This window comes from Phyllostomus discolor, chromosome 7 (assembly GCF_004126475.2).
Source record: "Phyllostomus discolor isolate MPI-MPIP mPhyDis1 chromosome 7, mPhyDis1.pri.v3, whole genome shotgun sequence".
Classification (NCBI taxonomy): Eukaryota; Metazoa; Chordata; class Mammalia; order Chiroptera; family Phyllostomidae; genus Phyllostomus; species Phyllostomus discolor.
In genome coordinates, this window is record NC_040909.2 from 114578493 (window position 1) to 114600658 (window position 22166).

Below are 22166 nucleotides of genomic sequence, written 5' to 3' on the forward strand. Positions count from 1 at the left end.
TACAGTACACAGTGAGATGTGATTAACAGTTTAGGTAAAAGAGTATACCAGAACAAACAAAACATCTCTAAGGTCCACATTGTGGTAAGATCTAACGATAGATATTTTGAAGGCTATTTTACTTTCTTTAGTTCTGAGCATAGCAATCTCATATTAAATTGGGCCCATAACTTTGAAAAGTAGTCCATTTAAAATTCTATGTGACTCCTGGCTGGCGTAGCTCAGTGGATTGAGGGCGAGCTGCGAACCAAAGCATCACAGGTTCGATTCCCAGTCAGGGCACATGCCTGGGCTGCAGGCCATGGCCCCCAGCAACTGCACATTGATGTTTCTCTCCCTCTCTCTCTCTCCTCCCTCCTTTCCCTCTCTAAAAATAAATAAATAAAATCTTAAAAAATTCTATGTGATATTCTATTTATATGACATATAAATTTTTATTTTGAAATGGTGTATGAATCAGGGTGGAAGATGATTCTTAAGATATTTTCACTCCTAAGGATTCCCTTTAGTAGGAAAGACACAAATAGTTGTAGTGAAGAAATGTGAAAAGCAAATAACAGTATAGCAGCAAGCACACTTGGTTCTGCTCCGATCCTGTAAGTGGGGTGTCCCAGGGATACCTGCTCATGCACACTGTATTTCATATGCTGGCACTGTGTCCAAGCTGGTGAGAGCCAGTGGGGGTGCAGGCAGACACAGCTGCAGGGAACCAGCATGCTACGTGACTGGCCAAGAACAGTGCAGGGCCCAGGATATGCCTCTCTGCTGTAACGGAAGCCAAAATTGCCCAGTTTGCACAACTACTTTTAAGTTCACATTTTATGTACTCGAAATAACCACACCATTTTAACCTCATAGTTTCAGCCTCAGAGTAGTATGTGTATTCTGGCTACTGTTTCTGCTTGGGTTGATAGTTGGTTGGAGGTGGTGTTACTTCTTTAAATCTCAGAAATAGTTGAATAAGGTAGAATATTCCACCCATCTCTTTTGGTTATTTTTAGTTCTCCTCTCCTCCCCTTCAAAGGAGCTCTTAGCTATTTTAGTGGCACAAAAGGTTTCCTTGCCTAAAGTCGGAAGTGTGTATACTTACTGGTACTTGTCATTGCATGTAGGGAGAAGGGAAAGTGTGACTATCAGAGAACTCAACGTTTCAATTTTAGATTGAAAAAGGTTCAGCCTCCCTGCAAGTGTTCTTTTTGCTTGTTTTCCGCTGCCCAGTTTCCCCTCCGTGACCCATTTTGCAATGCACACAGTGTATTCTCAGCCTTCACTACACATTATTCACTTGGAAAATTAAAAAAATACACCCATGACAAGGGTCCTAACCCCAGGTCTAGGGTGGGATCCTGGTGGTATTTATAAAAAGTGACTCGGGTAATTGTAATGTGCAGCTAGGGTTGAAAACCACAATGATTTCAAACTGGAGTAAAAATACCAGGTTCTAGATGCAGTGCTGCCTGTACTAGCGGGCTGATCTTAGTACCCAATTTCCCATAGGTGGATGAGGTTGGATTAGAGAGTTACAAAAATTTTCTAACTCTAAAACGAAAATGAAATAAAATGAGATTTTATTTATTTATTTATTTATTTATTTATAAAACGTGTGCTATCTAGTTTACTCAGCTCCAAAGACATGGAAACTGAATTATTAGGAGTATGAGAGTTTGGTTTGAATCAGGTGAGTAATAAAAAATAAAATACACATAAAGCTTTCTTCCCTCTTCCCAATTACAAGGCACGTGAGAAAAGAAATGTAAGCTTAGAAATCCCAAGAGACTTCTAGGGCTGCTTTGTCTGCCCCCAGCTCTCTCAAACTGGGAGCTAGTCACACGGTACCAGGGGACAGAGGCAGGAGGGACGGAGTTGGGTAAACGTAACACAAACTCCAAAGCCCTCGATCGCCAGCATCAGGCCATAACCTGGTCTGCTACTCAACTGGCGAGTGTGGGAGGCGGAGTAGGGGTGTGTTCATGTAAGGGCACCTTCCCTCACCCACTCTGTCATCCCCTGCGCTGGCTGAGAGCACCCAGAAGTGGGGCCGAGCCCTGGGGACCCACCCCCAGCCAGGTCCATCCCAGCCCGTCCCTGCCCCGCCCCCACCGGGAGGGTAGTCGACCTGACCGCACTCACCCCACTCGAATAAAGCTGGTTCCCAGGCTACCCTCCACCTCTTTCACCGAACCCATCTCCAGACTCCCACTCGACTCCAGCCCGACCCTCGAGCTTCTTCGCCTCGTCTCCCTGGACAGGGCCCGCCAAACAAGGCTAAACACCCGTAGACCGAGCCCTTGGCCCCTCGCCGCTCACACTCAGCCCCGGAGGCTCCGGGAGTGTATTTCTGCCACCAGCCCTGTTTTCCAGAACTTCCTCACTGCTCCTCGCCCCCTCCTGTGGGGCCTCAGGTCCTTGGAATCACCTGAGCTTCCCACTCGCTCCACACCTCCCTTCCCCTCCACTCAAGTGACCCCTTGCGCCCCCCAACCCTGACAGCCCAGGGCCTACGCTCTCCCTCCTTCCAGGGCCTGGCTCGCGGCCTCAGGAGCACCCCCCCCCCCCCCCATCCCCGCCGCTCACACGCTCACCTCCCGTCCGACTCCCGGCCCGCCCCCTCCCCTTCCGTTCCCTCCCTCCCGAACGACGGGCGCCCCTCCCCTCCGGTCACACCCATCTCTGGATCTGATACTTTCCCCACTCCGGTCCCCACGCTCCCACTCCTCTACCTCCCGACTTGACCCACTGGGTGCCCCCCTCCACCCGGCTCACACGCCCGTCTCCTCGGACGCCCCCTCCCGCGACCTCCATCCCCCGCCCGCCCTTAGCCCGCCTCCTGCCCCCTAGCCTCGCCTCGCGGGGCCCCAGCCCACAGATCGCCCTCCGCAGGGGTGGCCGCCGCCCGCCCGAGGTGCCGGTGCCTGGGCTGCCGGGAGGTGACGCGGCCCCCGCGGGAGGAGCCCGAGAAGCGGAGAGGAGGAGGCGCGGGCGGCGGCCACGGGCGGCGGCGGCGGCGAGCGGGCTCTAGGCGCTGACTCCGCGGACCCAAGGGGTGACGGCGGCTTAGGGACCCTGAACCCGCGGGTGATGAGGGAGGATAGGCGTCGGCAGCCGAGGGGCCCCGGCACTCTCCGCCGCTAGCCCTAGTCATCCCTTCCCCGCTTCCGCTTCTCCGCTCTAGCCCGGAGGGGTCTCCCGCGGCCGTCCCCGGCCCCCTTCCTGCCGTTCCTGGAGGGGTCCTTCCTCCGCGGCGCCCGGGAGCCCGGTGACGCGTCAGCCGTCGGGACGGCCCGGCTGCTTCTCCGGGAGCTTAGCCCCCGCCGCCTCACCACCTTCGCTGCGCCTCGGCGCCCCTGCGGCTCGCGGGACGCCGCCTCCCGACGCCGGGAGCGAGTTGCCGGGACTCCCCCGGGGGTGCTGGCCGGCGGCTACCCCGGTTCCCTCGGAGGCGGCGCGCGCGCCCCTCGCCCCCGCCGCGGCCGGACACACTCGCGCCCTGGCCCGCGCGCCGCCCTCGCGCCCGCCGCCTCCAGTCACCCCACCCTTAGTCGTCCCCGCCACCTTACTCCACCACCCGCCCCCGCCGCTCCGCGCACACCACGTCCCGGCCGGGCCTCACGCTCTTCTCTCAACCCAAACCGCTCACTTGCCAGCCCTTCGCCCCCGGAGGCTGAGGGAACATTTCCCGGAGCGCACTCCTCAGCCCGCCCTCCCCACTCGGCGCTCGCCCTCCCCTCCCCCCGCTCCTTCTTTCTTGGGGGAGGGGGGCTGTCGCCTGGGATTGAAGGCCATTGATTTGTATGTATTTGTCCCGGCGCCGGAGGCTGCCCCAGCCGCCCGAGCCGGTGCCGCCGCCGCCAGTGGAGTTGCCTCCCAGCGTCCCCGGAGTGGTTAGGCTCCGCCAAACATGTCGGCTCCGGTCGGGCCGCGGGGCCGCCCGGCTCCCACCCCGGCGGCCTCTCAGCCGCCTCTGCAGCCCGAGATGCCGGACCTCAGCCACCTCACGGAGGAGGAGAGGAAAATCATCCTGGCTGTCATGGATCGGCAGAAGAAAGAAGAGGAGAAGGAGCAGTCAGTGCTCAAGTAAGGACGCAGCTCCATCTTCCCGCCTCCCTCCCTGCCCTCCGCCCCCTCGGCGGCTGCCCTGCGGCCGCCTGCGCGCCCCGATCGTCGCCCTCCCTCCCGCCGGCGGCGCCTGGGCCACGAGGGCTGCGGCCGGCGCCGGCCGCCGGGGCTGCTTTCTGAGTGTCAGCACGGGGGTGTGTGTCGGGGAGGGAGGGCGCGAGACCGGCCGAAGCGAGACTGGCGAGTCTTTGGGCGTTGTAATGTTCCCGAGCGTCCTTGGCGATATCCCCGCGGGCGAGTTCGGCTCCGGGGGCCCCGCCGGGGCAGGGGCTGAGCCCCGGCTCCGCGCGCGCCTTCTTCTCCGCCGCCGCCCCTGCGCGGAGGCAGTGACTGGGGCAGTGCATCCAATATGGCCGTGCACAGGTGCTCCCGGTCCGGACCCGGGCGAAGGCGCGCGGGCCGGGGACGCGGGCGCCGCCGCGGGCCGCACGTCCGGCGCTTCCACAGGGCATCTCTGCCCCCAGCGCTGAGACGAGCAGAGCTGCCCACGGTCGCCTCGGGCCGGAGGACAGCGGTGCGGGCGAGGGGCCTGTACTCTGCCGGGTCTCCGGTGGGTGTGCGACCGCCGCCATCTTCCAGCCCCTCCCCCTCGGCGGGTTCTAACACCCTGCACTCTGCTGCTCTTCCTGTTTGCGACTAGTAAATCTAGTTAATCCTGAAGAGACTCCAGTTCCTACCATTGCTGCAGTTGGGGAGTCTTCCTTACCTTGTGAAGTTCTTTCTGTTCGGGCTCACAGCCTAGGCTGCCGGGATTTGGTCGAGGGTGGGAGTGAAGGCAGCAGCCAGACGGCGGTTTAGCGGCGGTGTAACTTCAGCACCAGGAACTGTCCAGACTGATAGCTATGGCGTTGAGATGCTTTCTTGTTAGTTTCTTGTAAATGTTTTACGGTGATTTGTTTTCTCATTACTGTGTGAAAGAGATTGTGCAGAAGATGCATAACCCTTTTATGTTTTCCCAACTCACCTTTTCTCTTCTTAATTGAATTATTCACTAAGAGATTAACTTGTACGGTTTATATGCCAAAGTGGGATGGTCCCTTTGTGTCATTAAATATATTTTCCCATATTCTTCACAGAAACACACAATTGAAAGTGTAGAGTTTCTTTGTGAAGAAACTAACACACCAACCTCTAATCATGTAAATTTTAAAAACAGGTTGTTGAATTGAGTATTCTTTAATACACTTAACAAAGAAATATTCTCTGTCAATACGTATCTTTCCATACTCTAACAAATATATTACTTTTAATAATTTATGATAAAAGTATAAAATATTTGTACATGTTTAAGAAAAATACTACTTACCAAAGTATGGAAGGACTAGAGAGCAAATATATTTCTGACTTACTAACTGAAATGAAGAATTGCTTCTTCAAAGATAATTTCTGGGCTTAAGTTCTTTATGGGACTGTGGTTTATTAGTAGGCTTGGAAATGAAAAAAAAAGATTAAGAGATATAAGTAACTTATTTCAACAAATAGAAGAATAGAGCATTATTTTTTAACGCTTTTGAGCGTACTCCTAACTTTACTGTGTATACTGACAATACCAAGCTTTTGATGACTGAGAGTCTGATATTTAGATATGTTAACTTATATTTTTACTATATTGTTATAAAATTAGCGTTGCAAAAGTGATGCTCAAATAAAACATTGTTTTACTTCTTTGGCCCACTATTTAAATGTAGATTTTTAAAAATTTCTTTATAGTATGTCAAATAATAGTACTTATTGGCAAATTCACTATAGTTTCAAATCTGTTTATTCTAATATATAGAAATTAAATGAACTTTTGAGTACTGAATAAAAAATTACTCAGAATGAACAATATGCTAGAAAAATGTTGTGAAAGGTTTGGTTATTCAGGTGAGTACATGTCAATAAATTACACTTCTATGTAAACCTATATACTATGCAAATACATATACTATTTGTGCATTCATATGTTTACAATTTAGGTAGAAACAAACATTCTCTAAACATACTCAAATAGCCTATGAATTTACATTGATGAAAAATCTATTCATATTTATTTTAAATATATATATTTGCATTTCTTCCCTAGCTTTGGAAAGGGTCTTAGCTCCAAATGGCCTATATCATTTCAGAATTATTTTTTGTTTTCATTTTAACAATAAATTAGTTGGAGGTTAAAATGTAATATATTTGAAAATTTAATTGTAAATGTTCTTTGAAAATGATTTTGTCTTTTGTAATAAAATAATAGGCAATGAGTATGAGGAAAACAATAGGCTTAATAGAATTATAGTGAGAAATGAAGCATTTTCAAGAATTTGACAATTTATTAAGTAATATTACTATTGGATATTAAGTTTCACATGCTATATATGAAAAAACCACTACTATTCTTCAGTGGTTACTATTTCCCATTAACTTTTAAGGGACAAATAATCTGGTTATGACTATACTATCCTTTGTTTCTCTTTAGTGATGTCTTTTCAATTGCATGTTAACATCTGTTCTGAAAGGTCATGGCCAGAGAGAAATAAACTGAAATTCAAATTCATATCTGCTGTCTTTTAACAACCATGTTAGGAAAAGAGTTTGATGTGTGAAAAATTGAAACTTGGATGAAAATATTTTTGTGTGATCAATATTCATGTTAAGTATTCATACAAAGTGGGTGTGCATTACAAGATGATATATTGGAGTATAGGAAAAATATGAAAATATATTTACATTTCTATTTTTATTTGAAAAAGAAATTAAGCTTTACCGATACTTTATATAGGTTGACAGTATTAAGATATATATAATTTACAAATAAATATATCTGTATTAGGAGGTTCATGCCTGACATATTTTTAATAAGACTGGTGAGCAATGATAAAACAGATTGAGACCACTATGGTAATTTCTTGTCTTAGGAGCTGGAACAATTAAAAAACTATATTTAATTGTTAGCAATTTCTTCTAAGCTTAGCTGAACCTTTTACCATCAAACACCATTTTACATGAGTAGACTAGAATTTTGGAAGCATTTTTATATACCTAAAGATCCTTAGGTAGATCAATAATTACTTTTGTTTATTCTTATATGAATTCCATTAAAATTTTTAGTTGGGATAACTCTATCAGTAAATTCTATAATGCCCTTTTACTGATTAATGTTAATTTTAAGCCTTGTCTTTCAAGACTGTAAGCTTCTTGAGGGCAAGAATAAAAATGTACCCTTCTCTGGAGTTTGTGTTTTGCAGTTCCTTAACACCTGTGCATAGCAGTTACCTAATAAATGTTGTTTTATCTTGTGGTAATGTTAGTAAGGTAGTTTACCATTTTTGTTGGGTAAATGGAAAATGATTTTTTTTTTGAAGGAGAAGCGTGACATAAACATGTCTATTTTCCAGTGAGGCTTTTTTGTGTGCCTGTTTTTTATTTTTTTGGTGTGGTACTTGGAAAAAATATGAGGAACACAAACCCACTGAAAATAGAAAGGTAGTCATTCAGTAAATATTTATTAAATTTCTACTGTGCGCATATCGTAGTCATCCCACTCTTTCAGGTGGGATGTTGTCACGAATTAAAAATTATGTGTTTCTTGACGTATAAATTATCGTTTCAGTCTCAGTTTAGATTTTCTGTTAATGTCAAAGGGGTGATTTGCTCCCATTATATACAGGAAATAATAAAAAAAATTCCCTGATAGATCAAGGTTATAACTTAGCTTATATTTAAAACAGATGCACAGTTCTACATATTTCGATGATTCAGTTTTAAAAGTACTTTCCAAAGTCAATTTGTAATCTTTATTTAATAGGTAATAAATAAATGGTATAAAATTTCTTACTTTTTTTTACAAAATTTCTAACCATTTTCCCTAGTCAGAGGCAACTACTGTTGCCAGTTTATTGTATAGTTCACCAGAAAATCCTATATACAAGAATAGATATGTATATATATCAAATATTTTGTGTCTGTATATTTGTGTATGTGTGTGTACATGCATGCATGAATGTACGTATAAACAAAAAAACACAAATGTGTCTTGAGGTTTACTTTTTTTAAGATTTTATTTATTTATTTTTAGAGAGATGGGGAAGGGAGGGAGAAAGAGAGGGAGTGAAACATCAATGTGTGGTTGCCTCTAGCACACCCCATACTGGGGACATGGCCTGCAACCCAGGCATGTGCCCTGACTGGGAATCAAATTGGTGATGCTTTGGCTTGCAGGCCTGTGCTCAATCCACTGAGCTACACCAGCCAGGGTGAAGTTTACTTTTTAGGAGATAATTTTCACACTCATTAATATAGCTGCCTCTTCATTTTAATGACTACATTATATGCCATTTTAGGAATGTTCTATAATTTCTTTAACCAGTGCCATATTTTGGGGTAAGTTAATTCTAATTATTTTGCTGCTAGGAAGAACACTTAAATATCTTTGTACAAATACCATTTTTGGACATGTGTGAATATATCACTGGATAAATTTTTAGAAATGGAATTATGGTCAAAAGTCAGTATATTTTATATTTTAATAAATATTGCTAAATTTACTTTCATACAGGAAGTATACATAAGTGACATATACTAGGGAGACTTTCCCACGTAATTGCCAACTCAGTGTGTAATAATCATTGCCAATATTTTGGTGAAAAATATGCCATGGTAGATTTAATTGCTGTTTTCTCAGCTGGGGGTGAGAGCCTTTTACATTTGTGTAGAGTCTTTTGTATTTCTTTTTCTGTTGGTCGTTTTTAGTGATCTTAGATGCTCTTTATATGTTTTTTGTTTTGTGACCTCGTTTGTTCCATTTTTTTTACTGATCAATATTTTAAAAAATGTATTTGAATTTATTACTTTTTGTTTTATGACTTGCAGTTGGTGATAGAATGATCTTCCTCATTCTAATATTAAAAAAACCCTACCATATTCTTGTAGCTAAATGAAAATTTAAGAATGTGGTATGTCAGATAAATGATGCAATTTAATCATACAGACTTTTAAATAAAAATTATTATATATGTAAATAACCATAGCCATTACCATTATCAGAATTAAAAACCTATATTTTTTAAGGATTCAGAATGCATTCTAAAATATTAATTTGCATTTTTATAAGAAAGTACCTAATAAATTCTTTATATATATTCTATATTTTAAATGAACTAGGACAATTAAATAATACTTTCTTGTTGACAATACTGATAAAGAACTGATTATATTACGTGATGAAGAGGGAGTAGTGGAGGCAAGAGTGATAGATCAGATGGGCTTTGACCTGAAGCCTTACTTTACTATTTATTAATAACTGTAAGCTCTGGCTTATGTTATTAAACCCTCTGGGCCCATGTTTCCTCATTTGTGTTATCTGAGTAATACTAAAACTCCCAAGTCTCCATCCCCTGCAGACTTTACCTTTCATTTTTGAAAGAGAGGGCATGTTCAAGAAACTTGCTCAAAGTGGCTGAGAAGGTCAAGGGAATAGTGTTTAAATATGGAGGTGAGTTAGTAGAAGAGACTGGAGACATGGCAATGGTCAGAGCTTAAGACTTTTTTTCCTGGTTTTTATTGTATTTATTGGGGTGACACTGGTTAACAAAATTATACAGGTTTCAGGTGCATGATTCCACAACATACCATTTGTACACTGTATTGTGTGTTCACCATCCCAAGTCAAGTCTCCTTCCAACACCATTTATGCCCCCATACCCTCCTCCACCTCCCCACTGCCCCATGCCCCTCTCCAAAGTCACCACACTATTGTCCCTGTCCATGAGTTTTTTCTCTCTTTTTCTTGCTCGATCCCTCTACCCCACACTACTCACCCCTGCACCCCTAGCTATTAGCCTGCTCTCTATCTATGAGTCTGTCTCTGGATTTAAAAGAATTATATTCTCTTCTTTCAATTTGGATTTAATCTCGTGTTTCCAGTGGGTGGTTCATTGTAAGTGGATATAAATGGTTTTTGAATGAATGATTAAATCTGGCATCGCCTGAGTGAATAGCTGCTAATACCTCAAGAAATGATTATGTTTGGGATTTAGTGGCCACTTTTGTAAGAAGTTTCATTGTTTATTTCTCCTGAACAAGAGCGCTATTGGTTATGATGTATGGTATAAATTAAACTAATCAAGCTGTGGGCAACAAATATGAAATCAGTGAGAACAAAATACATTTAATGAATATTATTTTTTCCACTTAAAATACTTTTCATTTAATCAACATCTGTTCAATGATGTGAGAGTTTAAGCCACCTTTCCTGATGATAGACCCCTGTTTTTGCTATGGTGTGGAGTATTTTTCTATTTGAAATAGTAGTTATTAACATTTTAGAAAACTATCACCAACAGAAAATTCTTTGGGCAATGGTGGATCTTCAGAGACAATATGTGGAGTTGAATAATCTTGTAAATATGCTTTAAAAAACCCCAGAATTTTAAAATCAATGGAATTTCAGCACAGATATTTAAATGGTCATCTGGTGTGGAGGGTATGCACCTTTCAGGACAAAGCATCTTTCACCGGGTTCATTGTTGATATCCATCTAGCTAATAAAGGATGTAAAGAATATTAACAGAATGGGTAGTACCATTCTTCTAGTATGTTAACAAGAACAAGGTAACATGGTAATGAAGTTGAGCCAAAGAAATGAATAAGGCCCTGACCAGGTAGCTTGGTCAGGGGTGTCCAAACCGTGGCCCAGGATGGCTATGAACGTGGCCCAACACAAAATTGTAAATTTACTTAAAACCTTTTTTTTGGTCATCAGTTTTCATTAGTGTTTGTGTATATAATGTGTGGCCTAAGACAGTTCTTCTTCCAGTGTGTCTCAGATATGCCAAAAGTTTGGACACCCTGGTAGCGCATTGTCCTGATAAACCAAGGTTAGTGAGTAACATCTCCAGTCAGGACACTTACAAGAATCAACCACTAAATGCATAAGTAAGTGGGATGACAAATTGATGTTTCTCTCTGTCTCTCAAATCAATAAATAAAAAAAATTAAAAGAAAAAAAGAAATGAACCAGAAGGTGTGTGTAATCAACTGTTTCTTTTGAGATAATTTATGGCTAAGATTAAATCAAAGAGCCTTTGCTCTACCTATATCCCATGTTCAATTTCTTTTTTAAAAAATTTTATTTATTTATTTTAGATGGGAAGGAAGAGAGAAAGAGGGAGAGAAACATCAATATGCGGTTGCCTCTCATGCGCCCCCTTCTGGGGACCTGATTTGGCCAGTAACCCAGGCATGTGCCCTGACTAGCAATCGAATCGGTGACCCTTTGGTTCACAGGCTGGTACTCAATCCACTGAGCCATACCAGCCAGGGCTCGTGTTCAATTTCTTAAAATAGTTCCCCTTACTCTCTAGTGTTATTCTTACAGTAAACTCTAGTCTATTTCTGTTGATATAATAATGAGAGCTTATGGTACCCCTAGAGACAGTCTTGTTGTAGTAGTACCATGGGTTGTCTTAGCTGAGATCTGAGAAAATGTGGAACTGGAAGAAAGAAGTGGAAATTCAGGAGTATGGGACTATTATTAGGTTTTTATCTTAAGACTGTTCCTGTTCCACACAGGCTTTTTTTTTTTTTTTTTTGAATTTAAATATATGTCTGGACTTGTAGCAGGAATTGAAGGAAGGAACTAACATTCAGTGTCTATTATGTGCCAAGATCCAGGGCACAAAGCTTACAAATGCCAGAACACAGGTTTCTATTTAGATCTTTCTCCCTCCAAAACTCATTTTCTGTTCACCATATCTCTCTTTAGTCTTCTGGAAAAGTTAAGAACCTAGTGCTTAAGTACCTGGACTCAGATAAACTTGGGTTTGAATCCCAGCTCTTTTACTTGGTAGCTGTGTATCTCAGTATGTTTAATCTGTAAAATGGGGATAATAACATTTACTTGAGAAGCTGTTATAAGGATTAATTGAGTTTGCATTTGTAAAGTCCTTAGAATTCTTAGCACATAATTAATACTATATAAATGTTTATTAAATAAGTAAGTTAGCTGGAAGGGTAAAGTATTGATAGCCATAGAGACTATCAATCTAGCTTATCACCAATAAATATTTTTATGAACGTCCAATTTCTAAGTGCTTGTTGAAAGGACATTGTTACTTTCTTTAATAAAGACCTAGATCTTCCAAGGCTATAAATAGTACTTCTTGGATTAATTTTCTTTTTTTTTTAATATTTTATTTATTTATTTTTAGAGAGGGAAGGGAAGGAGAAAGAGAGAGAGAGAGAGAGAAACATCAATGTGCGGTTGCTGGGGGCCATGGCCTGCAACCTAGGCACGTGTCCTGACTGGGAATCGAACCTGTGATGCTTTGGTTTGCAGTTCGTGGTCAATCCACTGAGCTACGCCAGCCAGGGTAGTTTTCTACTACTAACAAACTTAATGGCTTAAAGCAACACAAATGTGTTTTTTGACAGCTCTGTAGGTCAGAGTTCTGACATGGGTCTCACTGGATTAAAATCAAAGTAATTGGCTGCATTTCTTTCTGGAAGCAAAAGGTGGAGGATGTCTCCTTGATCATTTAGGTTGTTGAAAGAATTCACTTCCTTGAATTTAGATGATTGAGATTCCCATTTCTATGTTGAATCAGCTGAAGGCTGTTCTAACTTCCTAGAGGCCTGTCTTTCTCTAGTGTTTGAAAGCAGCCTCCTAAGTCAATGGGCCATTGAATCGCCATGATGCCATCTCTCCGACCCCACTTCTGTGGGTGTCTCTCTGCTCACAGCTGGGAAAGTTTTTCTCTTTTAAAGATTCATATGTACATTGGGCCCACTAGATATTTCAGAACAATCTTCCCTCTTAATCACATCTGTGAAATCCTTTTTGCCGTGTAAGGATACACACTTACATGTTCCTGGAGTTAGAATGTGAACATCTTTTAGGAGGGGGGATACATTCTTCTTACATTTCTCTAGTGAGTACAGCTAGATATGATTGGATATATGTTTTTTATAAAGTAGACATTGTGTTCTTATTTAAGAAAGTGTATTTTGTATTCAGAGACACAAATTCCAGAGTCATATCTTTGAGATAATGTTGTACAATGCACTTTTCCATGGGTTCGTGATACTTTATTGCCCTCACATACTGCTAATCTGATCTTCACTTTTTTTTTTTGTAGGAGAAATTGGGTCTTTTTTTTTTAAATGTATTTTTAATTTATTTATTTTTAGAGAGGGAAGGGAAGGAGATAGAGAAACATCAATGTGCAGTTGTTGGGGTCATGGCCTGCAACCCAGGCATGTACCCTGACTGGGAATCGAACCTGCGACACTTTGGTTCGCAGCCTGCGCTCAATCCACTGAGCTACGCCAGCCAGGGTGATCTTCACTTTTTAATTTAACATTTTACTCCTGAGTTAAAATTTTGTTCTAACTAGGTGTAGGACTGGGAGTCTGGGGACCAAAAGTATTAATTGTTCTGGGATCTGCACATAAGTGCTTTTCCTAACTAGTAATTTTATTTAATAATTGTGTCAATTTTTTATAGAGGGAAGAACAAATAATATTGCCATGTGACTGACATCATGAAGTTATTGAAATCTTTCCAAATGCAGTACTTTATCACCTAAGAGACTTATCATAAACTTTATATTGCAGTATGACTAAATAAAGATTTGAATTTAATCTCCTGAGAAGCATGTGGTTTGTCTGGGAATGGCTGGTTGAAGAGCCATTTCTTATCCTACAGTGTGTGCCCTTTTTTATGGTTATTAGCCTAGAAGTCTGACAAGAAGAAGATGTAGTATGTATTATGTCTTAAACTTACGTTAGTATTTAAAATATAATAAATTGGCTTAATTTAAGTATATAAAACATTAAAAGTCGCTGTGAAATAAAGTAGGAAAAAAAGTAACCCAAGGTTGTCTTTCAAAACTACTACTAATAATTAATGCTGCAGTATATGGTTTGATGTGATAGGGTGCACTAGATATCAGAGTTCATTCGGGAGACAAACTGAAATAGTAGTTTGAACAAGAAACTTTTAACATAAAGGGTTATCAACCTATAGCATGGAGCAGCTACTGCTTTCAGGGCTGAGGCCCAGTACCCAAGCAAGGAACAAACTTGTACGAGACCCCTTCTTCCATGGCTAAGGCTGAGATTCAGCCCTCGTAGGAGGTTGTGGCTATGGCTCATGGCTGTCACAATCTGGGGTAAACAAGCAGGAAATCATCTGTCAGTGGGAGTTGTTAGGGTACTGCCTGCTGGAGTGCTGCTTAAACTGTTAGAAAGATGCCGTATGGGGTGCTGATGAACCCTGCTAGGAGGGTGAGTGTCACTGGGTGTTCTCTAAGCTCCTGGCAGCCAAGTATCTCTGGAAAACACCAAAGCACCCAGAACGAGGAGTAGCCCCTTCCTTTAATGTCCCTCTAGCTCCCTCTACTGACAAAGCTTAATGTGCTATCTGGTAAAAGGGAAATGGTTTTGAGTCCAGATCCAGTATCACAAAGCAGGACAAAGAAGGGTGGATTTGGAGCTAGGAGGCAGTAATTTATAAATTTACAGTAGGCTGTGTTATTCCAAAATATCAGTAGCATAAAACTAAAAAGGTTTATTTTTCTTCCTGCAATATGTTTTCTCTGGGTCACTTGGGATCTCTACTCCATGTCATCCTTATTCTGGAACACATAGGCTGTTGGAGACACTAGCTGGAACATTGAGAGCACGTGAAAAGAGAGACTGGTGAATAACAAGTTGTCTCTTAAAGTTTCCTCTCAGGTGAAATACAGGGTCTGGCACAAATAACACCCCCATTTTATCACAAAATCTTTTATTATAAAATCATAAGCATGCAATTCTGTAACAAACAATATCACACTCAAGCACACCATATGGTATTTTAGGTGAAATGTTCAAATTAAAACTATGAATTATTAGACTCATCTCATTACCCTACCAATCACACTCAAGCAGGTATTACTTCTGCTGAACCCTGTGTGTATATATCTATGCATGTAATATGAAAAATAGAGACATTTATTGAAGAAAATACAAGAAACACAGTACATAGGACAATGATGCCTCAGTCCCCTTCAAAGTAGGCACCTTGGTACACCACACAGTTCTCCCAGTCGCTATTAGCTGCCACATCGCATTTTCACATTTTCCTGAATCTCATCAATGTCCTGAAATCTCTTGTCTTTCAAAGGTGATTTTAGTTTTGTAAAAAGCCACAAGTCGCCGGGCACCAAATCTGGGCTATAGGGGGCTGAGTTATCTGAGTGGTTTGTTATTTCACCAAAAAATTCTGCAGGAGACTTGATACATGAGCAGGCACATTGTCCTGATGAAGCTGCCAATCACCAGTTGCCCATAGTTGGGACCTTCTGAGTCATTTAAATAGTTTCTGTGGAAGAATGTTCAAGCTTAACACAAAATTTGATGCAGATTCTGATGAAGATTTGTTGCTTTGTTGGCTCAGTCATTTTGAATGCGATGGCCACACAGTACACATGCTCACTCAATGGCACTTACCACCCCCACTGACCAGTGAGGTCCTCATTTTTCACACATACACTATTCCAGTCAACTCTCCTTGGCTGCTGGGTTACATGGATGTCATGCAGACTGATCTCATTATATTAACTATGGCTGCTCATATTCCGTTGCCCAAATCAAGTCAAATCAAGTTACATGATTAAGCCTACCTTAGGGTAGAGAAGTGTAATTCTACCATATATGGAAAGAGAGGCAGAAATATTTAAAAAAAATAATTACCACAAGATTGACAGAATTGGCATTAAAAAATTTGGCAATCCCTAGGATAAAATTCTCCCTTTAAAATTTTGTTTTATTTGCTTTGCAGTTTTTATGAACTTTAGTGAAAAATAATATCAGTATAATAATTGATGATTCTCTTGAGGTTACTGACCTCAAGCCAGATTTTGAAGTTATTCTTTTGTGTAAAACAATGAAGTTGAAAACAAATTAAAGCATTAAAGCAGCAGGAAAATATTTTTGAGGGTTTGATACAAATAGACTTTATTAATTTTGCACTTAAATACTTTTTATATTAACTTACACTTATGTGATACATGAAATATGGAATGTCCCTTTATGCAGAAAAAAGTTTTTTCATTTATGGTGAGTCTTGAATAGGGGTAAAAAACCAGATTTAGAGATCTGGATTAAACTTCTGGTTCCATCATTCACAAGCTATATTATCTTGAAGAATCACTTAAACTCTCTAAGCTCTGTGAAATGGAGATTGAAAACACAGGTCCAGAATCATTTAACTGAAACTCATGGTGCCAGATGTGTCTCAGAATACAGTTGTTTTGGATTTTAGAAATGTAAAGGTACATATACCATATTGTAAATTGCCATAATATGTAACTCTTAGCAGGATCAGGATAGCAGCTCCTAATCAAACATGTTTATGTATCACCAATGAAACACAAGAATGTTTGTAAGTGGGTTAAATAAAGACTGTTGAAAGCCTCATGCTAATTCACATCAGGAAATTAGGACAGAATTACAAATTTGTTTTCAGAGCTTTTTGGACTTTGGAATTATGGGGAAGTAATTATGGGCCTATGGTGGCCATTGGTGGTATCATTCTCACCAGCCATTTAAAATAATATTTAAAGGGAAGAACTGAACATTAGATTTTTGCTGCTATTGGCTCACTTAAATTAGATCAGCATTGGGGTCTTGATTTCAGATCATTTGAATTTTTAGTTAAAATGGTTTAAATGCTGCTGTTGTTAGAAAGCTTCACATGTGAAAAATATGATCATGTAAATAACTGTTTTGCTTAAAATATCAGTGTCTTTCCAATGCTATCTTCATGCAGCCTTTAACTGGTGTTCATCCTCTCTACCATGGAACACACAAAATTACGAGTAATTCTTTTTTCACTTTCCCCAGGTATGAGTGCATAGCTATTACCATTGTAGATGCATAAAAGAAGACTTAACTAATTACATACAATGGATGCCCTAGGACTTTACAGCTTAATTCTCTTCTAGATCTCTAGTTGACAAAGGCAGGTAAAGGTATATAATTCTTAACATGGCAAACAAGACCCATAATGATCTGTCTTCTATTTATTTACTACTTGCAGTCCTGTTTTCTTCCCTTCCACTACATATTTTAGCTAAATAGTTACATGCCTTTATTTAGTGCTTCCAAACCTTTTTCATATGCCACACACAGAAAATGATAATAGACAAGTATGTCATGTTGGGGTAAAATGGAAAAGATTTGGGGGTATTTATATGGGACTTTCTAAGAAAATAAATCTCATTTTCTATTATATAATTATAAGCAAAACAAATGCAAGGCATTATGGAAGATAGTACATGTTGAATTGTAAAAACTTTTAAATAATATCTTTCTGACATCTAAAATGGGAAACTTAGCTGGCCTCTGTAAGTATAACTTTTAAAAAAATCAGGTTTATTTCCTTATTTTTGAAACATACACATAATTCTTGATCAAGGCTGTTTAACGATGATCTCTTCAAGTTCTCTTCAGTCACCACTGATAAAAAAACACTATATAAGTAATTGGTAGCAAATTACAGGAAAGAACTCATTTCTTTTTAAATAAAAAAAAGTTGATGGAAACTCTTTTATGCTATTAGCCAGAATTTTGAAAATTTATCCTCTTTAAATTTTACTTCAGTAGTTGGTGGTAATATTCTTTAACCACCCTTCTTTTTCTTCCATTGACAAGTGTGAAGTAATTTCTTTTTATATTGTGAACGGATTTCATAGTCACTTGAACTTTTAAACATTTATTTATTTGTGTATCTATTTATTTACTAGAGAGAGGGAAGGAGGGCAGAAAGAGAGGGGAGAAAACAATGATATGAGAGAAAAGCCCACTGGTTGCCCCCCCTACCCAATTTACGCCCAGACTGGGATGAACCCGCAACGTAGGCATGTGCCCTGACCAGGCAAACCAGCAACCTTTTGCTCTGTGGGTTGGCATCCAACTGAGCAACACTGGTCAGGACTCCACTTGAACTTTTGAAGAATATCTGTTACTTAAAAATAACATTGATATTCTTTTTAAAGTATGTACAATACTCTGCTGGCTTTAGGACTCCAATGATAACGTTTACTAACCCTGGTGAGTGATTTTAACCTAATTATGAGGTTGAATTATTGCTTTGAACCTATACACTTTGTCATACTCATTAAGAAAATGCATGGTTTGTGGAAAATTTTTAAGTTTATTTAGATATTTGAAACCGTTGGTTAAATAAACTATTGTTTGAAACCAATTACTAACCGTTAACAAAATCTGTAAAGTAAGAATTACAATGTTGATGCTTAGTGTTAAACCAAAAACTTTAAAATAAACACTTTCAGCGCTGGCCGATGTGGTTCAATGGAATGAGTGCCTGCCTGTGAGCCGAAAAGGTCACCAGTTGGTGTTGGGGTCAGGGCACATGCCTGGGTTGCAGGTTAGGTCCCTAGTTGGGGGGTGTGTGAGAGACAGCTCGTGGATATTTGTCTCTCTTTCTCTCTCTCCTGTCCCCTCTTTCTAATAATAAATAAGTGAAATGTTTAAAGTAAATATTTTCCTTTTGAATAGACAACACACTGAAGTTTGGAACAGCGGAGAGTAGTATTCTGAACACATTTTTTTGTATATAGCCAAAAGTAGTTGGTATTGTAGTAACTTGGGATTGATTATATTCTTCCTTTTGAAGACATTATTTAATGTGAAATTTTATCTACAGGCAAGATTTTACAACAAGAAGATTCCTAGGAATAAAATGGTGTAATTTGAATTTCAAGTTTTTCAGAATTTATACTTCTCTTGCAAATTTATACAATATTGCTATAATACTTTGTTTTAAAATCTTCATTTACTGAATTGAATACTTCACTTTTTGGATACTTTGTAGGACAAATAATTTTTTTAGCTATTTCCCTTCAGGGGCTGTAATATCAGTTATTAACAAGATTACTAGCTGTAGATTCACTAATCTGCATTAAAAACAGTACTGAGTAATCTTTTTGGTTAAGGTTGTCTTTATATCCTCTCAAATGCTGTATAATACTAATGTCCTCTCAAATACTAATAATGTTGTTGAAAGTGCCACTCATTTTATCTTTTTGTTTTTTCCCTTTTGGTTTATTGATTTAAAATATAGTGTTGGCAATTTCCTTGCAGACTGGTAAATAAGCAATTCTGCCTTGTGCTTTGTTATTTTTCACTTGCAGACACTTTGAAAAGTAAAATATTTTACTTTCTGGTAAGGTACTGGCAGTGTTTATTTGGCTCCATTGCTTTGTGATAACTTTTTTTTCATGCAAATAAGACATTAAATTTGAGGAAGAGAAGAATTCAGGGTACAGAAATCCAAATTGAGATCCTTATTATATTGTTAACTAGTGATTTAAACTTTCACTTCAGTGAAACTAATAGTTTCAGAAAATTCACAGTTGCTTTCCTGAGGGATTAAAACTATTTTTTTAAAAAGTCTGGGTTTCTTTACTAAATTTTTTAAATTATTTAAATTATCTTTATTTTTGAAATTAAAGAAATTCACTGTGAAATTCTGTCATGAGTGATCCTTTTGCTAATTGTTAGCATCAAAAGCCAATAAAAAAGAAAAAAATAAAAGGAAGGAGGAAAAAGAAAAGAAGGAAGGACAAACAATAAAAAATGACAAAATAATTTACGTTCTAATAGGGACATCTAATATGAGATGATGCTGCTGATGAGGATAGTGATAGCAATCATACAAAATTTATATGCTAAAAATATGAAAATAAGGACAAATTAAATTAAAACTAAATAACATTGTGTAAAACAAAGAACTCATTAATAATAACCCCATTGTGGTAAAAGTACTAATTAGACTAGACTACTTGAGATGATCCATTGGGAAGGCCAGAGAGAGATGCTACATGGTATTGCCTTTACAAAGCCATACATGCTCTGTGCTCTCTAAACTAACTTAGAAAAAATAGGTGTAGTCTTGTACATGGTTAAATTTGCATGTATACTTTTCCATTATAGCATACAGTATAGTAAAGACAATGATTATTTTTTGTTGAAGTGTTTATTCATTCTTATTTTAAATAAGTGTGTTGTGAGTACCTCTGCTATACAATAACCACTGTGCTCATTTAGGAAGTAGAGAAGAATAGGGCATAGTCTCTGCGCTTGATGTGCTCAAAGTCTACTGGGCAAGAGTCATGAAAATGAATAACTAAATGCATTATAAATGCTTTATAGTATTATGTATGACTTGAACTAAAAAAGGGAAAGTTGCTATATGAATATGTAGAATTTAGGAGAAGGCTTTATAAACAAAGATAACATTCAAACTGGCTTTACAGGAAAATTATAATTCAGTATGTGGAGGAGAAGTGCATTCTGGGGGAATGGCCAGTATTTCTCTATTGCTAGATGCCTGGAACATGGGAGAAGGGATGGAGCGAGGGTCAGATGTAAAGGGCCTTGTATATAGGGCTGGTATTTAATTGATATGTACCAGTACATAGTTATTAAAATACAGAGTGAGGCAAAAGTAGGTTTACAGTTGTGAGTACATGAAACAGAGTTTACTCTATTATTATTTATTATTGTATTTTCCATAGGAACAACTATAAACCTACTTTTGCCCCACCCTGTACTGAAAAACTGTCATGGAGATTGGTAAATTTTATTGAGAGAATAGTTTACCTAGTGATATTATCCAATGTAATAATCTGTAGAGGAGGATTATGGGTTCTGGTGACCTTGCTGGTATGGATTAATGTGGCCCTTGGGAGGCATGTGGTGGCTGGAGTGTCAGTGTTTGTCTGATACTCCAGAGTGTCCTGTTGGAAGCAATGGAGCAGGCAGCAGTGCAGGTAGTTTTGTGGCACCATTTTTTGGGAGGTGTCCTGAGGCACCAAGGGTTCATGCCCTTTGAGAAACACTGGCATCTGTGTATGTGCTTATGTGACAATGACATGCAGGTGGCATATCTAGCTGCCTTACAGCTGCAACAAAGTGCTGCTGGGTACCAGGGGCCAATGACTGTCATTTTAATCAGGAAAATTTTGGGAGAAGCTTGGCATGGTTCTAAGTACCAAATTGTGGTCCCATTAAAGAGACTAAAAATCAACAAATAATTTGGAAATTATTAAAATTACTATATGAATAATTTATTCTGCAACAGTTTTTTTTAAAGATTGTATTTATTTATTTTTAGAGACAGAGGAAGGGAGGGAGAAAGAAAGGGAAAGAAACACTAACTTGAAAGAAACATTGATTGGTTGCCTCTTGTACACGCCCTGACCAGGACCAAACCCGCAACCCAGGATGTGCCCTGAGCAGGAATAGAACTGGTGACCTTTCACTTTGCAGGATGATGCCCAGCTAACTGAACCACACTGGTCAGGGCTACTCTGCAACTCTTATTATGCAATAAACATATATCTATGTCTATATCTGTAATTTATTTGTAAGTAACGTAATGTTTATTATTAATTTTATATGATTTTATCAGTTGATAAGTATTTAGATCACCTATGATTCTATGCCATGTTAAAAATTTGAATTTATATCATTGGCATATTTGATTAGAGTGAAAGGTGTTTTTTTTTAAAGATTTTATTTATTTATTTTTAGGGAGGGAAGGGAGGGAGAAAGAGAGAGAGAGAAACATCAATGTGTGGTTGCTGGGGGCTGTGGCCTGCAACCCAGGCATGTGCCCTGACTGGGAATCGAACCTGCGATGCTTTGGTTCGTAGCCTGCACTCCATCCATTGAGCTATGCCAGCCAGTGCGAGTGAAAGGTTTTGAAATAAGCATATGATAAGGTATGTTATGTCAATAATTTCTATTGATTTAGTGTCAGAAAGTCTAACTAGTGTAAGAATTGTCACCAGTGTATTTCCACTGGTGCTGCCATTGTCTTGTATTCTGGGATCACATGTCTCTATACTGGGCTTTTCCTTGTATTGCTGCAGAGTACCTTCTTAAAAAACATATTTATATAATTCGTTCCCTAGTTTAAAGGCCTCTTTAGGCTTCCTGATGCTTTGGATAAAATTTATACAACTTATTTTTGCTTATAAGGTCCTTCAGGTCTCTTTCCAACATAT

General features: G+C 39.9%; 1 protein-coding gene across 18 annotated transcripts in view; it reads left to right on the plus strand.

The window, feature by feature from the left end:
- Positions 1 to 3852: 3852 nt before the first annotated feature.
- RIMS2 (regulating synaptic membrane exocytosis 2) overlaps positions 3853 to 22166 on the plus strand; it is a 463509-nt gene continuing 445195 nt past the window's right edge. For all 18 annotated transcript variants that reach the window (XM_028533564.2, XM_028533552.2, XM_028533553.2 and 15 more), the window contains exon 1: positions 3853 to 4074. In XM_028533564.2, coding sequence (XP_028389365.1) covers positions 3899 to 4074 — 176 coding nt within the window. In that variant the 5' untranslated portion in view covers positions 3853 to 3898. The remainder of the gene's footprint in view (positions 4075 to 22166) is intronic.